Genomic DNA, 23,559 nt, shown 5'->3' with positions numbered 1-23,559 from the left:
CATATGTGGCATTTGGTAATGATACTCGATTTCTTGGAGTAAGCATCTCTCCCAGAAATTCTTCGCTACCAGTAGTAATCGTGTTATCGATATTTTGATGAAAATTTTGCATAAAATGGTAAAGTTCATTAAAATCAAACCCATCATAAGCTGCCAAACTTCCAGTTGTTAATCGAGATTGAACCAAAGGTAATGCATTCATCAATTTTGCATTATCCGATTGGACGGATATTAAGCTGTCTAACCGCTGATAACGAAGATTATGGCGCAGTAAAAATCACGTGATTCAAAAATCAGATGATTAATTAGTAGATCAATCATTATGTAATCAAATAATTTTGTAGATCTGATTAACGTTACAATTGTTATTTTTGTTATTTATATTATTTATGTTATTTTTATTATTTTTATTATTTCTTTTATTTATTACATTTATTTTATTTACTTTATTTATTTTAGTTATATTATTTTCTTTATATTTTATTTTTATATAAATATCTTTTGATTTTTCTTAAGTTAAAGTGTGTGTCAGTGTGTCAGATAGATAGAAAATAGATAGTATAAGTTAGGGATTAACTTGTATTAACTATTTAATAAACTCTTATATTAAAAATGAACTGTGATTGTGTTATATTTTGCGTATTGTGTTTTTGTGTGTCTTGCTGATATAAACTACGTTATAGCTATTGACTCCCTAACGTTTAGTTATAGTTGACAGAGTCTGAGACGGACCTGTTAACACCGCGAATTTTGCACGATGATTCGCAACAATTCTAATTCAATAGTACGTTTACTATTAGGAAGGAAACCTATTTAAACAATAAGTTTATCCGTTACCAATTTGCCAATTAGAAATTTTGATTTTCAACAATCAATGTGTTTTACCTAATACGCCATTCATTCGTTCAAATGAATAACACCAGAACGAATAAAGCGGTCCATAATCTTGGCAACATTCAACGATGTGGAGAGATAAATGGATATTTGGAGTTATTTTCTCCTGTCCGTAATTTTCCTCAATTAAACGAGCTACTTGGTGCAGTCGGTAATGAGCTTTGAGCAGTGCGCTTTTGTTAACAATTCGACAAACAAGCAAAGTACAGGCTCTTACAAAATTTGCTAAAATTTTCCGATCAGCCTCGTCCAAAAGATCCCACATAATCAGTGTTGCATAAATCATAATAAACGACCTCTATTGATCAGCTGTATATCCAAAAAATCCTTCTCCGGTTGCTATTTTAGAAGGTATCCTTTCTAAATCAACCGGAACTTGGATCTTTTTTGCTCTTTTTTCCATCAATTTAAGATGGGTTTTTGTTATTTTCCCGCCATCTATCCACAACCTTTTCACGATCCAATGCGCAATTCCCAAAAATAAATTATGCATTGGATTAACCACAAGAAATCTGATCAAGTTGAAATACGGCAATCTTAACAACTCTGACCAACGTACGTGAGTTTCGGAAACATGTTTTTTTCTTTCGTACTTAGATTTACACAACCGCTAATGTTCGGCATTGCGTTGATGTTCATTTAGATCTTTTTGCACGAACCACTTGGTCATGTCATCAAACCCTCCATAATTAAGCTTTCTTCCGCTGATGTTAGCTATTTTATAGCATCGATGGCAGCCAACCAATGCTGAAATATGACCGCATAATTTTCTAGCAGCCGGTATGTCATTGCTGCAGCAAATTACCGCCATCCAGATTCTTTTACCAGTTGGATGCAAATCGGTAGAAGGTAAATCAACACCAACCCAGAATTCTAACAATTCGTCAACAATTGGACTAAGATAATGATTTATCTTGTGTAATTTTACCTCTTCCGGTCCTGGTAGAAGTCCAAGATATAGTATGTTTTCACGTTTAAATCTAATATCACGGGAAAGATTACATATGACTCCATAGATAACACCAGAGCTGTAAGCTGACGAATTAAATGGTTGGAACTAGTCTAAATTAATCATGATCCCAAGATTAGAATCGGCTGTCTCATTTGTAAAAAATCGAGTATCCGGGTTGTCTAAGGAAGACGGAAATGTTTTTCATACTTTTCCATCATAAATATCGGTATATAAATTTGCTATATTAACCCGATTTGTCCATTTTTGAAGTGACTCTACAAAACCTGGGCGCTGATACATCGATATTATTTGGGTCTTTAGAGAAGGTACCGGAAATAACATTTTAGGTTTTCTGGCAAATCCCTTAACTATCGGGATCTTATTTGTTAATTTTGCTCCGCAAGCTTATCTTTTGCTGTGCTTTGGATGATTCGGAAACTCCACATGGGTACATCTGAACTCTACATTTTGATTTTGTGTCAAAATTTCTGAAACTTTATACAAAGTATTACAATCTGGATATACTACGTATGTCTTTTCTTGCTTAACGATCTTTAAAAGTTTTTTCGCCAAATAAGATGATGTAGGGAATCTTTCAAATCGTCGTTTATCAGCATCTGATAAAACTATCTTAAAAAATTTAATAAGTTTATCGATGGCGACATCAGGAAGACGAAATCTCGCCTGATATTTGAATATCCACAAAAGTATCCACGAATCGTTAAAGTCAATGTTTGTGTCAAGATTTCTAAGATCTGATTCATAATCATAGTCATCAAAATCGGAAGCTGTAAATTGTTCGATCAGAACTTCATCTTCACTTAAATCACGGTCATCATCTCCAGATACCTCAGAAGCCTCATCATCATTTTCTGTCAAGGATTCGTTATCGTCACTTTCTGTTAAAGACCTGTCGGTCAAAGAACTATCACTATCGTCATCATCAGGAATCATATCGTCAATCTTATTGATACGCTTTTGTCTTCCTGGTCTTTCTGGCATTGGTTCATTATCGCTTAGAGGTGATTCATCATCATCATCTGATGAATATTCTACCGCTCTAATTCTTCTTTTTCCTCTTTCATCGGGAGATTCATCACCATCATCACCATCATCATCATCATCGCTAACATCATCATCTGATATATTCTCTACCACTCTAATTCTTTTTTTTCCTTTTTCATCTGGAGATGATTCTACATTATACAGTTCGTTCCTGGTACCTTTTAGTTTTGAAGAACTCTGAGATCCAGAAGCAATTGTTTGAAGTCGGTTAACTTCTTCTTGATGTCTTCTGAATGTTCTGGGATCCACTAACTTACTACTACCACAATGCAACAAACAATTGCATTCGACAAATTTTCTAGTTTTAGGTGCACTATCAGTAACTTTCGTACGATCTTTATTAATGCGATTTTTCTTTGATTTTGTCATCTTCAATCCGTCAATTTGTAATCAAAATTTCCTCAAAATACATCAATCAGTTAGTTCGCAAGAGAATTTGATCAATTGGCTTTGCGATTAATTATTGTATACATCAGAATTGAATTGTGCGAATATTACCACAATTAGATAAATTAAACTATTTATTTTAATCGGTTAATAAAGAGATTGCGAAAATTGATACAATTTATTTCTAAATATATCAATTGATTTATTTTTTTATTTTTAAATATATCAATAGTATATAATTTATTAATCTTGCGAAAATTTGATACAATTTATTTTTTAAATATATCAATAGTATATAATTTATTAATCTTGCGAAAATTTGATACAATTTATTTTTTAAATATATCAATAGTATATAATTTATCCTGAGAAAATTTGATACAATTTATTTTTTAAATATATCAATAGTATATAATTTATCCTGAGAAAATTTGATACAATTTATTTTTTAAATATATCAATAGTATATAATTTATTAATCTTGCGAAAATTTGATACAATTTATTTTTATATTATACTATTTATTAATCGGTGAAAATTGATGAAATTGATTTATTTAAGTTTAATCATAAATATCAATGGTTCGTAAAAGTTTATTTTAAACTATTAAATAAATATATATATATAAGTCTAATTTTTAGACAGACTTTTTTTTTTCTCTCTCGCTCGTTACTGATTTTTGTAAAAAAATCCTATATTATTCTATACATAAAAATTTACCGAAATTGTAAATACATTCAAATATGACTAATAAAAATAAAAAAAACAAAAAGTCAAAAAAATCTAAAAAACGTCACCATTCGAATAGTGATTCAGATAGAAAATCTGATAAGCAGAGTAGTACCAAACAAGGGTAATTTAATTTGGTTGATTTTTATTAAATTCTTTAATTTCTCAATATATTACTTATTCTTCACAATCGATATCTAATGAAAGTAATCCTGAGTTAAGACGTACAAAAAGACGACAATCAGAACCTACGAAAAAACAAAAGCCCGCTTTAATTGACATTGTTCAGGACAAGGGAAATAGTGGTATATTTTGAAAATTTACGTTAATCATGCGCGATTGAATTCAATATATCATGAATCTAAAGGATGTGAAATAATGAAAGGCAAAAAGCCTATTTTTATTGATTTAGTTAACGAAGACAACAAAGGAAATGATGATACGATTCAACAGAATGAGAGAAATAATGACCAATCGACTCAACAGAATGAGAGAAATAATGATTCCAATGAATCCGGTATGTAGTTATATGAAAAACTATTACAAATCGATTTAGTTTTAACCCGATTTCCTTTTGTAGCTTTACAGATGCAGGTTGAGAAGTTGACTCGCCTGCTTAAGACTGTTATGAAAGGAAAGCAGAAGGTAACTGATCCAAAAGAAAATATTATTGACTGGTCCAACGTGGATCTGGAAACTCAAGGTCCAAAGAGCTGAAAGAACCAGTACGTGACACAGGTCGAATGAAAAAAAATCAGATTTTGACCCTTTTAAAATAGTTTTGCCGATATTAGTATATACATGCCGATTTTTCGCGTATTTATGTATAGATTTGCCCATTTATGCCGATTTTTAATAAAATCCGATACATCAGTCGGAAATACCAATTTTTAATGGCCGATCTTTGTTAATATTAAATTCGGATGTTGTTATTATTATATAGTATTGTCCGCTTTTCACATCGGAGGTTTGATATACAAATCGGAATTTGCTCCTTTAAATATAGCCATGCCAATTTCAGTATAGCTTTCGATGAAATCCGATAATTCAGTCGGAAATATCAATTTTTAATGACCGATCTTTGTTAAATAAAACCGATATTAAATTCAGATGTTGTTATTATTATATAGTATTGTTCGCTTTTCATATCACAGGTCTGATGTACAAATCGGAATTCGCTCCTTTAAATATAGCCATGCCAATTTTAGTATAGCTTTCAATGAAATCTGATAATTCAGTCGGAAATACCAATTTTTAATGACCGATCTTTGTTAAATAAAACCGATATTAAATTCGGATGTTGTTATTATTATATAGTATTGTTCGCTTTTCATATCGCAGGTCTGATGTACAAATCGGAATTCGCTCCTTTAAATATAGCCATGCCAATTTCAGTATAGCTTTCGATGAAATCCGATAATTCAGTCGGAAATACCAATTTTTAATGACCGATCTTTGTTAAATAAAACCGATATTAAATTCGGATGTTGTTATTATTATATAGTATTGTTCGCTTTTCATATCGCAGGTCTGATGTACAAATCGGAATTCGCTCCTTTAAATATAGCCATGCCGATTACAGCATATCTTTGCCGATTTAAAGTATAATACTGTCGCGGTAATACTGCAGACTTAATAATTTTAATATATATATATATACACTAATGTACCGACTTCATAACAATGAAAATTCGGATAGAGAAGAAAAAAAGGAAGCATTGGAAAATAAGTGAATTAAACCTTCACGATATACTTAAAGATAATAAACTTAGGACCTTAGGTGGAAAATTAGTTAAGTGCTTCTTAACTTAACAAATAGAAATATACTTATACCATATAAGAAAAAGAGAACATAATTATTTAAAAAAAAATTATTTTGATTTTTTTTTATTATTATTATTATTATCAAGTAAGTTGGAGCGCGAACGTAATAAGTTTCTCGGATTTTTTAGAGCTTGATTTTCCGCTGAAATTAACAAAAGATATGTTAATGAAATAATATGAAATAATAGGACAAAGATATTTTTAAGTAATAAGGAAGATACTTACATCGTAATTTGCGTATTTGCCGGTGAAGAGTAGAAATTGATTCTACTTCATGGTTCTCCAGCTCCTTAACCTATCTTCTGCGTCCCAGAGTGCATTAATAGTCCTTTGGTGAGCATTTTGGAGCTCTTGTAGTGCATTAGTAGTCCTTCGATGAGCATTTTGGAGCTCTTGTATCTTGGTTTGCGAAGCATCTAATGCTTTTTTCGTTGCTTTTAACTCCGCAAGGCATGTTCCCAGGCCTCTGTTATAACAATCGACATTCACTGAGCAATAAAAAAAAATACATATATATAAAAATAATGGGTGGTTAGCAAAAGCTAAGTGAATAAGTCGATAGTCCTTGGAAGCATTCTTCAGGATTGTTCCATTTAAGAACCGAGACTGCCCTGGAGGTACAAGACCTCGTCTCTTCAGGTGACCCATCTAAGAACCGGACAGCTCTGGGAGTATAAAACTCCGTCTACAGGCGACTCCATTAGAGAAATACAACCATGAACCTTGCGTACGATACCCACTTTTCAAAAATTTTACGGTCATCATACGCTTCGCTTTGAGCGTCTTAAAACGCTCCTTAGATTTTTTCTGCGATGTTGTGGAACGGCGAGAACCCATAATGGCGTTAATAAAATATAATTGATGAAAAGACAAAAATTATTGAGCGAAAGTAAAGGGCATGGAATGATGAAAGGTAGACTTTATATAATAAAAATACGCGTCCTGAAAAACGCGAACAAGCTGATGAAAATACACGTGAATTTTAGAATAATTATTTTTAGAATAAGGAGAATAGCAACTTTAAATTAGTAATATATTATTTTGAGATTTGAGCTGATTTTTAATAACGTTATTCAAATTTATAGAAAATTCATTTTATTAAAATGTTATTTTTTTATTTAAAGGAATAACTGCCATATAATTTTTTATCTTTCTCACTTCAACATTAAATTACATGTAATAATACATTATATATTGGTATTATACTATCTCTATCCATAATTCTATATTACATGATTTTATGTCATTATATACTTGACAATAAAATCTTATCTTGAGAATCATGAATTGGTTTATACCATTTAACTAGTGCAAGTAATTATTTAAATAGACCTGTCCCTTAAGGTCTATAGGTCCGGAATGTCTAAAAATTTGCAAATCACATGAATTTTCACTCTGGACCCATAATGGTTAGTATTTACGAGTGATAGTTTAGCCGTTTCCAAACTGATACATACGCCCAATTGCAACAATCATGATTAAAAAAAATACTTTTGTCAATTGATTGGTTACTATAAAATCGCCTTATATTGTTCGACATTCCAATTGTCGAAAACGGCAATAATCGTAGTATAATTATTTGTTAATATTTCACGTGAACAAACAAATCAATAATTATTTATATAAAACTTTCTCCATCCCTTTATCGAATTTTAGAACGATGGTTGATTGATTGTTTTGCTAAGTAAATTTCATTTTACGATTTTTAATAGTGATATATACATGATAATTAATTAAGTGATATCAATGGTATCAATTTTTAGTTTAATTTTAATAGTGATATACACATGATAATTAATTTAGTGATATCGATGATATTAATTTAATTAAGTGATATCGATGATATTAATTTTTAATTAAGAGATAACGATTATGATATTATTTTAATGATGTAAGTAATGGTTAAATAGGTGACTTTTCACCTTTCTTTTCGGTTCAATCTTGTTTCTTTACATTATTAAAATGAAAAAAAAAATAAATTGACGCTTATTCCTATTTCACGTAGCGAATCACATCCTCGTTCTCCTTCTCAGGGTCGCTCTCAGCAATATCATCAATCTCCTTCCTCTCACTCCCATCAACGTCGACGTCGACATCATTCTCGTTCTCTCTCCCCCTCTCCCTCCTCTCACTCTCGTCGACGTCGACGTCAACATCATTCTCGTTCTCGACACCATTATGATTCTCTCTCCTCCTCTCCCTCCTCTCACTCTTGTCGACGTCGACGTCGACATTATTCTCGTTCTCGACACCATTATCATTCTCTCTCCTCCTCTCCCTCCTCTCACTCTCGTCGACGTCGACATCATTATCATTCTCGTTCTTCCAATTCTCATTCTCAACAATCCTCTCTCCCCTACTAGGGGAAGATCGTTAACAAAAAGTATTATTATTTATATTTTTATTGAAATTATATTTAATATGACCTGTACTAATTACTTGTAAAATAATAGGAAATTTGCCGGATTTATCGGAAGGTGGTTATATATATATATTATTATCAAATCAATTAAAAATATAATAAATTTATAATATTTTATTAACTTCTGATAGGTGGACAACAGCAATATCATCAAGAAGAGCAATCTTCGCAATCTTTAGGTGAGGACCCATTCATATCATCGCTTCATCAACTTCGCGCTTCTTTGCATAACTGTTTTTCCTATTATAAAATTATTAAATCAAGAAATTCAAGAACTAAAAAGCGCGGTATCACAATTGTCTAGTCAACTGGAGGCTTTGACAGGCAGTAACTCCAGCCATTCCAGTGATAAGATGATCGCGAGTATAACAACAAGTGTTAATCGAAGTCTATCACCCGTAATAAGCAGAAATAAAGGAAAAAAACTATCACCAATGACTCCAGGCTTTAAAAAAACACTTCGTGTAAGTTACACCTCTATTATAAAATATTTATCTTTTATAATCTTTAATCATATTCATTATTATTTTAAATAGGATGAAGTTGTTCAAATCATTAATAATTTAGGTTCCAGAATTTCGTTTGATGTTTCACAAACGTTTAGTGACCAGAAGAAATCAATAAACAAAAAACTTTTACCAGCGGTAAAAGCGGCAATGAATCCATCAATTGAAGTATACGATACCGAGATTGTTAATGTAATCAAACAGCTTCATAAGTCTCGCCGAGATATCTGGAAAATAACCCAGGATGGCAAATTAGATACGCACAGTAGACGTCAACATATGACTTCTCAGCGAGACCAAGTACGAAATTTAATAAAATGCAAAATTTGTCAATTATTTCTAATTGTCTATGCAATCAATTAACATTATTAATTAACTATTAATTAACTTTTTAACAGAAAATGACGCGACGTAAACGTGGTTTACAACACATGATTAACACAAAAGACAAGGTTTTAAATGACTGCAAACCTCAAGAAATTACCTGGGACGAGTACATGAAAGATTGTGAAAAAATTGTAGTGATCTCGGAACTTCATTCCGATGAGTGGTCATCGGAAGATGAAAATCTTGCCAACAATGAAAAAAATCTAGAGAAAAGACCAGAACGTTTAGATAAATCGAATTCTGTAATCAAAATACATGAAAAAAAATGGAAATCTACGAGAGTATGTAAAGTTATTTCTTTATCAATATAACATTTATAAATAATATTTTTTTTAATTAGATTAGGAGAATTCTAAGTAGGGCGGATGAAATCGGGGAGAGTATTGGAACTGGTCTAATCCGTATGCGTCATCGTTTAGATAATGTCATCGATAATAAAAGTAGACCGACAGAAATAATGCCAGACTGGTGGATTTCTTCCACCTGGGCGCCAGTTAGCGAAGACAGCGAAGACAGCGAAGACAGCAATGAAAGTCATAATGAAGGTGGCGATAATAATGATGACAATAATAATAATGATGACAATAATAATAATGATGACAATAATGATGAGGATGACAATAATAACAATAGTGGCAATAATAATAACAACGAATTCGATGACAACAACAACAACAACAACGATAATAACCCTTTAGTAGTTTTATAAATATAATATATGTAACAATAATATAATAATAATATAATAAAAATATGATATATCCTTTAATAAAAAAAATTAGTTATAATTTAATCAAATACAAATGTTATATAATTCAAATTCGTCATTCCGATTTACATATAAACAATTTTATATAAGATTCATTTGTTTTTTAAAACGAAATTTTTTTATTTAAAGGAATCACGGCCATATATTCTTTTATCTTTCTCGTTCCAATATTAAAATCACATTTTATAAATTTTCCTAATATATGATGTACTGGTATAATACTATCTCGACTCATATCATAAAACCCATTTGTCCATAATTCTATATTACATGATTTTATGTCATCGTCTACTTGACAAAAATATCTTGTCCTATGATCTTGGGCCGGCCTGTACCATTTAACTAGTGCTAGCGAATGAGTTAATGATGATGAATTTTTTAAATAAATAGTATGTTCAAAATAAAATTGAACTTGACCGAGATATGTGTCTATAGTTCCATCTTCCTGCTCAAAACGAGCTAATATGTATGATGATTTCTCATGACGAGCTGCCTGAATGGAACCAAATATATCCGCCCCAATTCTTATTCTACCGTATTGTATAATTTTGGAAATTACAACAATATCGTTATTTGGACCCGTTATAGAATAAATGGGGACGAAATGTTCTTCATACAAACTATTATAAAACTCAACCAGTAAGTCCAAGACGCGGTTTGGGAGAAATGTTTCTTGGCGCGGTTTTATTAGCAACCCGGGAAAACGTTCTGTTCCATAAGCCGATTCATTTTCGATAAGTGAAAGCCTCAGAAAATTTTGATACTCATCACTTGTAAAATCGTCAAGTGCAGTTAAGCTTCCTGCAGATTTTCTAGGCTTTATAATGTCCAAAGTGGTGTTTAATATATTGCTATCGCAATTTGTGAGGTAATAGTTTAAAAAGGAACTTTCAACCATTATTTTTAATAGCTCTGGTTCAATGTTACGTTTGCTATTTTTATACGATCCTATGTTCTTAAAAAATAAATTGGTCAATCTGTATAAATTAAAAAAAACAATACGATTTTCAAATCGGCGAAATTAATATATCATACCTAGAATTCCGTTCATTCGTTCGAAGCTAAAACACCAAAATGAGGATAAAGGTCCATAATCTAAAGCGCATTCACATATGTGAAGGCATAAATGAAGATTTGGGCTTATTTTTTTTTGTCCGTATTTTTTTTCAATTAATTTATTCATTTCGAGTAGTTTTGTAAATGCTTCGTTTAGATCACTTTTTTGTAGTTCCCGATTTGTTAAAATTTTACAGGAACGTACGAAATAAGCAAGAATTTTTCGATCGATCTCTCCCAAGAGATTCCATGTAATAGGTATTGCAAAAATTAGAACAAACGTCTTCCACATGTCCGCCGTAAAATTTGAAAAGCCGTCGCCAGTGGCTATTCTAACGGGACGGCGACCGAGGTCACTTGGAAATTTTATCAAGTCGGCTCGCTCTTGCATTATTTTGAGCTTTTCATTATTTAATATACCTTCATCGATCCAGAGCTTCATTACAATCCACTTTGCTACCCCGAGAAAGAGGCAGTGCATGGGATCAACTACGCAAAAGCGCACAGAATTAAAATAAGGTAATTGGTATACTTCCGACCAACGAACATGATACTGTGAGACATGAGCCTTACGCGATTCTTCGGTTGCACATTTCTTTCATTCACGTGCCTTCTCCCTTATTAAATTAATATCTCTCTCAACAAACCAGTCGTCAATGTCTTCAAACCCACCAAAATTGGGTTGATTATTTACCAAGTTTGCTGATTTATAGCATCGATAACATGCGATTCGAGCTGATATAAAACCACATAATTTTCGAGTCGCAGGAACGTCACTAGCACAACCTATTATCGCGCCACGGATAAAATGACCGTTGTTATATTCGTAGGTTTTTATATGATACCCTTCCCATAACCGATTCAGCTGATTTATGATGGGGTATAAGTAATTGTTGATTTCATGTTTCTTTGGCTCTTTAAGACCGGGTATAACTGCTAGTGTGAGAATATTGTAGGGCTTGAAACGTTCGCTTCGGGGTAAGTTACAAATAACGGCATATATTACACCGACAGAATATTGGGAATTTATATAGGGTTGAAACCAATCCATGTTTAGCATTAATCCGATATGAGTTTCGGCGTATTCTTTTTTGAAGAATGGTTCTCCTTTGCCATCTTCAAAACTCATCCAAATCCTCCCATCATAAATGTCAAATAAGGCTTCAGTTTCGTTTTCCCTTTCTGCCCACTTTCGACATGTCACCTCAAAATCTTTGCGACCGAAAAATAGGGTTAGTTGGCGCCTAATGTTAACTAATGGAAATGTCATTATCGGACGGATAATTGGATTATTTCCACCATCTTTATTACTGTCTATTTTTTTGACTAGAGGGTTATTACATTTTTGTCAAAATCTTTCTATGCTATGATTCGGGTAGTTTATAAAACTACATGTTGGTACTTCGGTTGTGTTTGATATTTCATTTATGTCATACAATTTGTGACATTTATTACATACGGCATATTTGATAATATTCGTTGATATTCCCAATATTTTTTTGGCTATGTACAGGGAGGAAGGAAAAGATGAAAATTTATTTTCATCTACCGTTAAAAGAAAAAACCTTAGAAATTTAAATAAAGAATCTATTGAAACATTAGGAAGCTTATATCTTTGTTGATATTGTAATATCCATAAGATAATCCAGGTATAATTATCATTGTTGATATTAGGAAGTTTTGGTTCACCATCGTCAAAATCTTTTGACGCAAAATTGACTTCTTCCTCATCATCATCTTCAAAATCTTCAGAGTCTCTATATTCTTCATCGCTTTCAAAATCTCCAAAATTACTGTCTTCGTCATCATCTTCAAAATCGCTAGAAACACCATCTTCGTCATCATCTTCAAAACTTTCAGAATCTCTATTTTCGTCGTCATAGTCTTCAAAATCTCTATCTTGATCATCATTCATATCTCTTCCGTTATCCGGTAATAAATTTTCAAGAACATGATCAGATATTTTCCCTTTCTTTGTGAATTTATGTTTTGCCGATTCATATATAGGTATCATCTCGAGTAAAGGTTCGCATTCCATTGCATTATTATCGTCAGTATATTGTCCAACATCAGAAGGCCCAGCCTCTTGATAATCATCACCAAAATTATTAGATGGATTAGCATTAGAAGGCTCAGCTTCTTGATAATTGTTACTAAAATTATTATTCGCATAAGATATATTATATTTTAACCCATGTTTAGTTTTCGTTCTTGGATCCACTAACTTGCCATTACATTTTTTACAAAAGCAGTATACTTTAGTTCTTATTCTTGTTCTATTAGATTTGGCAACAGCTCGAGGGTTAGACATTTTTTTATTTAGAAAATTTTTTGAAAATTTTTTTTTATATAGGAAATTTTTTTGAAAAATTTTTTTATCTAGGAAATTTTTTGAGATCCTGAATTAATATTAAAAGTTAATTTCTGATTCACAAAAAGCCGCTAGATACTTATTAAAGTGAAACAATCAGCCACATTTTTTTAATTTGTATTAATTATAATATTACAAATATTTACTCAAAATCTTTCGGGATTTTAACCAATTTATATATATATGATTGGAAAATACCACCTGACAGGCACTTTTGCGCCTCTCCCACCCTCTAAAATATAGCATAATGAATGTTATTAGCCATTTTTAGCAATAATACATGCTTTATTCATCGAATTATAAATTCCGAGATTAGCCAGAAAGATTATTTTCGCAAAAATGGGCAAACCATCGTTGAATTCTCGCAAATCCTCGCGAAATCGCAAAAAAAAATAGAAGAGAGCGAATGCTAAAGGAATTAAAGGGGTAGGATAAGGAAGTTGCCGATTTGCAAGTCCAGTTGCTGGACTTTAAAAAAGTTGTGTACGATTCGGGAGAGAAATTACTTAATAAGTTGGAGAAAAGTTCCCGTGAAAACAATAATTTGGTGGAGTGGTTAAAAATATACGACGAAAAAATAAAAGACTATGAAAAAGAAATTTATGATTTAAATTTACGATTATATTTTTCGCAACAACATCAACAAACGCAGCCGCAACAACAATCGCAACAACAATCGCAACAACAATCGCAATCACCTACATTTAGCAGCTTATCAGAATACTTCAAATTTCACAAGTCATGATTAATCAATTATATTTCATTTTTTCATTTTTTAATTTGAAAATTCCTTTATATTTTGTAAATATGATGTTTTTTTTTGGCTATTAAACCAGCTTCTTTTTCATAATATAAGATAAGATAATATTAATACCTTTAAAATCGATTTAAAATGTCATAAATTTTGTATAAATCTAATAGTAATTAATCATCATACTGCATGTAACAAGTATCTCAACGAACGATTTGTCCATCAGCGTCGAATGATCGTGATAAACTTGCATCTATCATTTTAGTAGTAATACATATGAACTATAATTTAAACAAAAAGTCAGTCTAGTATGGGGATCATCCTCCCTATCGACATGGGAAACATCTCCCTGTAGATGTTATTCATGTACGCAGGCAGAATGGAACTCAGAACTTTATTACATCAACGATGTTATTAGTGGTTAAATTTATGCGCTATTTTTTTAATCAAGTTTCATAAAGAATGAAAAAAAAAAAATTTTGGCGATTTTGTATGTTATTTAGTTGAAAGATTTTATATTATTTTTTATTAAAAATTAATTGATTGAGTTATTTTTAATCAAAATATCAAAATCACGTATAAAAGTATAAAAAGTTATTCTTTTATTGCCCAATAAGTACTAATTTTCTGCCTTGGGCGCAGTTTGTTACTACACGTGACTGGATGACGCATAAGTGTCACGCGCCAGATGCATAAATCCTACAAAATCGGAGGTACCGATCATGATATATTTGTGTATGTTTACCACGCTTTCTTCGACGATATTTATATCGCTTTTTTTCGTTCACATCACAGTTCGAAATATTTCCTCTCTCTTTTCGTTCACATCACAGTTCGAAAATATTTCCTCTCTCTTTTCGTTCACATCACAGTTTCAAAAATATTTTCTATCGCTTTTTGCGTTCACATCACGGTTTCAAAAATATTTCCTATTGCTTTTTCGTCATGTATCGCTATTTCGTCGCGTCACAGATTTCCTACCGGAAAAACAAACTTCCGTAAGTAATTAATTTAATTAAGTTTAATGATATTAATTGATTATTAATATATTTAATTGATGGATAGCGATGTAGTATAAATTTATTGATATGTGATAACGAAGTTAATAATTTATTTTATGTTTATTTTGATTAGGCAATTACACGTTAAATGATAGGATGATTCAAAATATGTATATAAAGTGCCTTTTTATCTCTTGTCCGATCTTTAATAATAAATACCATAATGAAAAGATTTAAATTTTTACAAATTTCTCGGGATGCATAGGAACCTCAATACTAGATCTCAACAAAAAGAATCAGATTCCCGTTCTCACTCACATCGTTCTCATCAACGATCCCATTCACGTTGTTCCCATCATCGTTCTCACTCACGTCATTCTCATCAACGATCCCATTCACGTCGTTCCCATCGTCGTTCTCACTCACGTCGTTCTCATCAACGATCCCACTCACGTCGTTCTCACTCACGTCGTTCACATCGTCGTTCTCATTCACGTCGTTCCCATTATCGTTCCCAACCTCGTAGTCGTAGTCATTCCCAATCTCGTAGTCGTAGTTATTCCCAATCTCGTAGTCGTAGTCGTTCCCAATCTCGTAGTCGTAGTCGTAGTCATTCCCAATCTCGTAGTCACCGATTACGACAACAACATATCTCTCCATCCCATTCTAGTTCCCCTATCCGTTCACGTCGACATCATCGATCACATAAATCACAATCTAGATTCCACAGTTCTAACCATCATCGATCCTATTATGAAGTATCTGATTCTAATGATCAATTTACCACTCTCTCATCCAAAGATTCATCACCACAAAATAGAGGGAGGTCATTAACAAAAAGTAATATTATTTAAATTAGTCTTAATTACATTTCAAAACATATACCGATTTAACATAATTATTATAGGAACACTTACAAATCAATCTTTGATATTGCAAAATCAACCTTCCTCTTCAATTACTCTGGCTCTAAATAGCGGTATTATTTCCCTCACGCTCCTATTCTGACTTACATGTAAAAAAAAAATTTTCAAAATGAATTATATTAAATACTGACTTATAATAGGTGGCGTTAAAAACCAAGAAATTCAAGAATTAAGAAATGTAATCTTAAATCTCACACAATGCTTAAATAACCTAACCGAAAAAAATGCTAGTCATGAAGAACCTTTAGTTAATCGTCCCAATAGAAGCTTATCGCCTATTCTTATTAGAGAACAGAAACGTGAGCTGCCACTCATGTCAAGTAATTATAAGAAGACACTTCACGTAAATATACATTTTTATTAAAATTTATCTTTATTAAATTAAATATTTGATCATTTAATGACTGTTTTATTAAATAGGATGAAGTAGTCCATATTCTCAATAATCTTAATCAGTCGCTTCAATTCGACCTATCAAAGACGTACAGTGAACAAAAAAAAACAATAGAAAGAAAACTTTTGCCAGCAGTAAAATCGGCCATGAATCCTTCTATTGTAGCATATGATATAGAGATAGTAAGAATCATAAAACAATTGCATAAATCTCGCTGAGAGATTTGGAAACTGCAAAAAGAGGGTAAAATGCCGGAATATACCAAAAGACAACACATGATATCCAGAAGGGATCAGGTATAAAATTCATTATTTAATAATAAAAACATATACAATTAATTAATTTTTTAATTTACTCTTCAATAGAAGATGTCCCGGCGCAGAAGAGGATTGCAGCACATGATATCGACACGAGACAAACTTTTGACTGAATGCCAACCTCGTAACTTAAAATGGGAAGAATTTATCAAAGATTGTATAAAGGCGACTAATACTTCAGATATACACTCGGACGAATAGTCCACAGAAGACGAGGAATTAGCAAACAAAGAACGCAGTAAAAATACAAGATCAGGTCGATTAATTAACAATAATTCAGTAATAAAGATTTACGACAAGAAGTGGTGGTCGTCAGGAGTATGCGAAGTCGTGATGTTATTAATGAATATAACATTTATGCTTAATAAATTATAAATTTTTATTAGATTCAAAAAATTCTACATCGATCGGAAGAAATTGGTATTAGCATCAGATCTGGTTTAAGTCGTCCACGTTACCGCTCAGATGAAAATTTTGACAAAAAAAGCAAACCAAAGGAGAACATTCCCAGTTGGTAGATTTCGTCAAGCTGGGTTGCACAAGAATCCAACGAAGATGGTGATGAAGAGGATAATAGTGACGACTATAACAATGATGACAATAACGACTAAGATAAAAACAATGCTAGTAACGATAAAAACGACAATAACGTTAACGATGATAATAACGATAAGAATGATGACGATAAGAATGATGACGATAAGAAAACCGATAAATGATTATATTTTTATCGATGACAGCGATGAAAAGGATGATCCATTTCGACTAGTGGTTCCAAAAGAAATTATTAGGAGATCAACTACTAAAAAACGTTCTCTTTTAAAAAGTGAAAGAAAATAGTAAGATGATTATAGCACATAGTAATAATAAATATAGCAAGAATATAATAATAAATATATCATAAACTGCAAAATAAAAAAACGTATATTACAATGTGTTCATATAAATTAAAATCGGTCAATAATAGAAAAAAACGGGTAATGATGAATTACGAAAAAATCAAAAATAGAAAGATTCTGGCTTACTCGAAATAAAAACAGGCATAGATTATTTTAAGTATTGCTCTTACTGATCTATGAATCGGCATTTCTATTCAAATCTATTTGTGATCGAAATAAAAACAGGCATATGTTATTTTAAGTATTGTTCTTACTGATCTATGAATCGGCATTCCTTTTCAAATCTATTTGTGATCGAAATAAAAACAGGCATATGTTATTTTAAGTATTGCTCTTACCGATCTATGAATCGGCATTCCTTTTCAAAACTATTTGTGATCGAAATAAAAACAGGCATATGTTATTTTAAGTATTGTTCTTACTGATCTATGAATCGGCATTCCTTTTCAAATCTATTTGTGATCGAAATAAAAACAGGCATATGTTATTTTAAGTATTGCTCTTACCGATCTATGAATCGGCATTCCTTTTCAAATCTATTTGTGATCGAAATAAAAACAGGCATATGTTATTTTAAGTATTGTTCTTACTGATCTATATATCGGCATTTCTATTTGTGAGAATGGCATGATTATCGCAGTCCGATTTTGGATGATTACTGCATGAATCTGCATGGTAGTGTAAGTCTGTTGTGCCAATTTATAAATCGGCACTTATTTTTTGAAAAATTATTATATGAATCGGTACAATAGGCAGTCCGATTTGGGAGATTATTGAAGAATCGGCAGGTAATATAAAATGTTTGTTGTTCTGATTTAAAAATCGGCACTTCTATATGTTATGAATCAGCATGTTTATTTTCATGCCGGCAGTCTGATTGTGATGATATTTTGTAAATTTATTTACAAGTAGGCAGTCCGATTATTGTTTGAATCGGCATGATGGTTTAAAATGCGGCATTCCTATTTTTTGTCATTAAAAAGAGGAATTTCTATTTTTAGCAATTCGCGCCATAAAATCGGCTGAATAAAGCCACGAATCGGACAAATACAGCCAAAAATCGGCAGTCCGATATTTGACCGATTTTTACTTATTTGACGTGTGTGACCAGGTCATTGAATAAGCCTAAATATGTGCAAAAATACGGTATACTGGGATCGTTAAAAAGCGTGCGAAGCAGACTATCTCCATCTCCATCTCCATCCTCTTCCTCTTCATCTTCATCAACTTCATTTTCACCATCCTCAAAATCGGCACCATCCTCAAATTCATCATCATTTCTTCATTACGAAGAAATGAATAGGGATCAGAGGAATGCTTTAAGAGTACCGTATTTTATTTTAATTCGTTTTAATTATCTGAATTGCTGCTAATCAATTATGATAATCTCACGATTAGGGCGAAATAGTCAGAATAATGGATCGACTTCCAGACGATAAAAGTCTAAATATAAAAAAAACCTTTGAAAGTCAACAAAAAAAAGTGAATAATATCATCCCGGTTGTTCAAAAATCAATTAATAAGAAGTTCTTCCCAGTGACCGATGGCATCATTAAACATGTCATTCATGAACGTCATCGGCACCAACAGGAAGAACTTCTTAATGCAAGACGAGGTGCAAATTGGGTAGAAAATGATAAAAGAAGGCGGCACGCAAATTCCCGATGAAGTGATGTAAATATTAAATTATTTTGTTTGATATTACCTTTTCTTATTAATAAATATTTCCTATTATTTATTTAGAAACGTGAAAGAAGATCAAAAATCATCGACAAACTAACCACGTTAAAGGACCGATTGGTAGATAAATTCTACGATGACGAGCTCCGACCTGTTCAGTGATATTACCTTTTCTTATTAATAAATATTTCCTATTATTTATTTAGAAACGTGAAAGAAGATCAAAAATCATCGACAAACTAACCACGTTAAAGGACCGATTGGTAGATAAATTCTACGATGATGAGCTCCGACCTGTTCGGACCGAAAATCGATACCACAGTCTGGAGGAATCAGAGACCGATGAAGACAATCCAAACAAACGTAAGATCGTCATCCGGGATCTCAAATGGAGATCGTCTTCTGTAAGTATTCGAGTAATTTTTACCAATCGGTGTATCTTAATTTAATACTATTTTTATTTGTATAGCTACGTTACTACGTACATTTTTTTGAAATTATGTCGATAGTGCGGCTTCATCAAAGTCTCGACGTGTAAGAAATCGGGAGTATAGTAATTACGCAACTAACAAAATTGATGCACCAATTAACGCCTTACGATGGACCAAAGACGGCTACAATGGATCCCTAAAACAGCTTATCGAGAAATATAGTAAAAATAAATGCTCTCCTCCAGAAGAAGCTGACGAAAACCAGGATCCACCAGAAGAAGATGATCAGGCCGGAGAAGATGAAAATCAAGAAGTTGTTGACGAAAATCAAGAAGAAGTTGACGAAAATCAAGAAGAAATTGAAGTAAATCAAGAAGACGAAGAAGAAAATCAGGAAGACGAAGAAGAGGATCAAAATAAAAATAAAAGAGTTGTTAGTGTTGTTTCCTCTGAATATGATAGTATCAGCAGCGAATAGTGGAGTAGTCAAATTATATAAATAACAATTTTAGCAATATCGGTATTTCAATAAAACCGATTTTTTAGTATATTAAATATTTTAAATATTTTAAATAAAATCGTAAATTTTTAAATAAAATCGTAAATTTTCGTAAATTTTTAAATAAAAATGTATGGCAATCGGAAGATTTCTTATTGTTATAAATTTATCAAAAAGCTATAAATCGGTATACTGATATGTCAAATAGTAAATATTCTATTGGTAACTATTAATACCCGATTGTACTCTATTGAATATCCCGATTGGTACCTGAGTATCCTCCTTTTACGCCATCTTTTGGCAGCAATCGGGTTTACCGATTGATGAAAATTTTTTAAAAAATAGGGACCAATCGGGTGGAATTCGGTCACCTGATTAGTCCCCGATTTGACATCGTTCGACTAGTGTTTTACATATTAAAGTAATAAATAAAAATCCTGAATTGCAAACCAATCAGTAACCAATTGGTCACCAATCGCTTATATCAGATTGGTGACCGATTGGTGACTGATTGTTAATAATAAACTTAATATATTTATCAGAACAAACTCAAAAGCTCAGATTAAGTATAATTTGACTTGCTTTACAAGACTATAATGCTAATTTTTTAACTTTAATACGTAAATCAAATATTGTAAACCAATCAGTAACCAATCAGTCACCAATCGGCTATGTCAGATTGGTGACCGATTGGTGACCGATTGGTGACTGATTGTTAATAATAAACTTAATATATTTATCAGAACAAACTCAAAAGCTCAGATTAAGTATAATTTGACTTGCTTTACAAGACTATAATGCTAATTTTATAACTTTAATATGTAAATCAAATATTGTAAACCAATCAGTAACCAATCAGTCACCAATCGGTTATGTCAGATTGGTGACCGATTGGTGACTGATTGTCAATAATAAACTTAATATATTTATCAGAACAAACTCAAAAGCTCAGATTAAGTATAATTTGACTTGCTTTACAAGACTATAATGCTAATTTTTTAACTTTAATACGTAAATCAAATATTGTAAATAAATCGGCAACCAATCAGTCACCAATCAGTCACCAATCGGTCATATGACCGATTGGTGATTAATTGGCAATTTATGCCTGATTTGTGACTGATTGGTAACAGATTGAAAGAATCGGTCACTAATAGGTAACCAATCAGCTTCCAACCAGTCACCAATCGGTCATATGACCGATTGGTGACTGATTTTTCATATTTCGACCTGTGTTTGTTGAAAGGAAGTTTGCTGGCATAAAGAAAATGTAGAGTTACAATTGCAATTTCCAATATTACAATCCTTTACAACAAAGAGATTGAAGGATTCTGTTAAATTCTTTCGACAATTTTTAAGCTTCCTATACAACAAAGTCTTGTTATTTAATACTGTTAAGCCAGTTCTTGTATGTTTATAAAAATAAGCGTATGGGTGTATGGTAAGCAGAAGGATAATTGAATAAAATAAGTGTTAAATAATATTAATGAATGAAAAGTGAAAATAACTATATGTAAATATTAATAAATATATCACTGTTGATCAATTTACGAAGGTTACACAATAAAATAAAATGTAAAATTCAGTCAAATGCGAATACGGTATTGCACACACGGGCATATACACTCAGACGCAATATTGACTCACAAAATATAACAATTATGAAAAATAAACAATGAGATAATTTATTTAATAAATGCTTTATTAAAATATAACAGAATTATCTATTATTACATTGATTTAGAACGCATGTATTTATAACAATAAATTCTATGCTAATCATGTTAAGAATATTAAATAAATGCTATATATTTAACAAATGTAATATGTTAAATATGTGTTATATATTTAATATGTTGCATATGTTTAACATGTTAAACATATTAAACATTCGTAACATTTGCAACATTCGTAACATTCGTAACATTCGTAATATGATCGCCGGTCATGTGATTATTCGATTAACAACTTATGATGAAGCTTTCAACCAAAAAATTTTACAATTTTTAGATAAACGAATTGATTTTTAGGCATCTTATACAGCATGCCATACACTAGCGGTTGTAAACAACAATGAGAATCTCAATTGTATAATGAGCACTATTCACAAAGCTTGTCAGTTACGTGATTTTAATTTACATGATGATCAACATAATGTAAATTTGTTGGTAAACGTCAAAGTCAATTATGTTATAATCGCAATATTATAGATAAACGCAACTAAGAACGTTCTGTAAATTATGCTAATGAATGTCAGAAGTTGCAAGGTTTTGACTTTAGTCAGGTTAATTTTTATAGTTGATTTTATTTAATTTGTTTTATTTATCTAACATATTTGCATATTTGTACAATTAATTCCATACAAATGCCAGGCAGAAGAAAAAATACAAGTCAATGCATTTTATCCCTCCTTTGCGAAATTAATTTCAGATTTTGATGTAATTATCAAGAGTCAAGATTGTTCCGCATTTCGTAAGAAAACTGTGGCTAATTTATATTTTTTGTGTTTATTTTATGTTTTAATAGGTTGGTGAGAATGCTTGTTGAATAAAAATTATATTCCTGTTGGTGAATAGCATTCTTTCAATTTAAAAGAAATAATATTATTAGCTGCAAAACAAGTGTTTGGATATAATCAGTTGTGAGAAAAACAGTTTAAATCAATAGAAGCATATTTGAATGGTAAAGATACATTAGCATCAATCAAGACCAGAAGAGAAAAAACGTTTGTTATGTACTTTGCGTATTAATTTTTAAGGGAATAACGTAAAGTTGCCTGTAAAACTAAAAAGGAAATTCTGAAAGGTTTCTTTTTTTTTTACGGCAAAGTGACTTCAAATTGAAATCGTACGTTGTTTATTAAACTTTATTAAATTCTATATACTAGTTATAAATAAAAAGTGATACATAATGAACTTAAAGTAAAACATACTGCCCAAATAGTTTTCATCACAAAGCAAAAACCAACTAAGATAAGCTTTACAATTACTCAGACCAACCCTATGTTAAATGTTCGCTAACGAGACCACTTATTAAAAGAACTAACAATTTCGTTTGAAACCTGTATTTACCTTTATTCTGAAGAATACTACCTGTCAATACTATCATGAGTAGAATGATTTTAATGATTTTAAATTGTTTCACAAGAAGAAAGAAAAAAAAATAAATTGTAGATATATTATAAAATCTTAAATAAAAACAAAAATTACAATAAGAAATCACTAATGAAGTTAAAACTAAATATTAAAGACCAATTTTTTCTTTGTATATCCATACTTATAAGGTGGATAATATTTTCT

At 31.4% G+C, this 23,559-nt stretch overlaps 6 protein-coding genes across 6 annotated transcripts; 4 read left to right on the top strand and 2 right to left on the bottom strand.

Annotated features, from left to right (window-relative positions):
• Positions 1-2,472: 2,472 nt before the first annotated feature.
• OCT59_000777 (uncharacterized protein) lies at positions 2,473-3,280 on the bottom strand (the record flags this gene model as incomplete). The annotated part of the gene is made up of 2 exons (XM_066139098.1): positions 2,473-2,476; positions 2,550-3,280. 2 exons carry the CDS (start codon positions 3,278-3,280, stop codon positions 2,473-2,475), a joined length of 735 nt encoding a protein of 244 aa, XP_065988533.1.
• Positions 3,281-4,041: 761 nt separating this feature from the next.
• OCT59_000776 (uncharacterized protein) lies at positions 4,042-4,744 on the top strand (the record flags this gene model as incomplete). Its single annotated transcript, XM_066139097.1, has 4 exons — positions 4,042-4,151; positions 4,235-4,332; positions 4,395-4,544; positions 4,608-4,744. 4 exons carry the CDS (start codon positions 4,042-4,044, stop codon positions 4,742-4,744), a joined length of 495 nt encoding a protein of 164 aa, XP_065988532.1.
• A 2,993-nt stretch (positions 4,745-7,737) lies between these two features.
• On the top strand, positions 7,738-9,875 carry OCT59_000775 (uncharacterized protein; the record flags this gene model as incomplete). Its single annotated transcript, XM_066139096.1, has 7 exons — positions 7,738-7,742; positions 7,857-8,149; positions 8,405-8,452; positions 8,538-8,737; positions 8,810-9,079; positions 9,178-9,447; positions 9,507-9,875. The coding sequence occupies 7 exons, from the start codon at positions 7,738-7,740 to the stop codon at positions 9,873-9,875; spliced, it is 1,455 nt and encodes a 484-aa protein (XP_065988531.1).
• A 2,464-nt stretch (positions 9,876-12,339) lies between these two features.
• On the bottom strand, positions 12,340-13,302 carry OCT59_000774 (uncharacterized protein; the record flags this gene model as incomplete). Its single annotated transcript, XM_066139095.1, has 1 exon — positions 12,340-13,302. One exon carries the CDS (start codon positions 13,300-13,302, stop codon positions 12,340-12,342), a length of 963 nt encoding a protein of 320 aa, XP_065988530.1.
• A 2,069-nt stretch (positions 13,303-15,371) lies between these two features.
• OCT59_000773 (uncharacterized protein) lies at positions 15,372-16,952 on the top strand (the record flags this gene model as incomplete). Its single annotated transcript, XM_066139094.1, has 5 exons — positions 15,372-15,954; positions 16,022-16,093; positions 16,181-16,383; positions 16,461-16,616; positions 16,800-16,952. The coding sequence occupies 5 exons, from the start codon at positions 15,372-15,374 to the stop codon at positions 16,950-16,952; spliced, it is 1,167 nt and encodes a 388-aa protein (XP_065988529.1).
• A 2,114-nt stretch (positions 16,953-19,066) lies between these two features.
• Positions 19,067-20,239, top strand: OCT59_000772 (uncharacterized protein; the record flags this gene model as incomplete). Its single annotated transcript, XM_066139093.1, has 4 exons — positions 19,067-19,276; positions 19,394-19,450; positions 19,537-19,734; positions 19,856-20,239. The coding sequence occupies 4 exons, from the start codon at positions 19,067-19,069 to the stop codon at positions 20,237-20,239; spliced, it is 849 nt and encodes a 282-aa protein (XP_065988528.1).
• Positions 20,240-23,559: the final 3,320 nt, after the last annotated feature.

The sequence above is a fragment of the Rhizophagus irregularis genome, chromosome 1 (genome assembly GCF_026210795.1).
Source record: "Rhizophagus irregularis chromosome 1, complete sequence".
NCBI lineage: Eukaryota > Fungi > Glomeromycota > Glomeromycetes > Glomerales > Glomeraceae > Rhizophagus > Rhizophagus irregularis.
The sequence above is the reverse complement of the archived record's forward strand: the minus strand, read 5'-3'. Positions and strand labels throughout refer to the sequence as shown.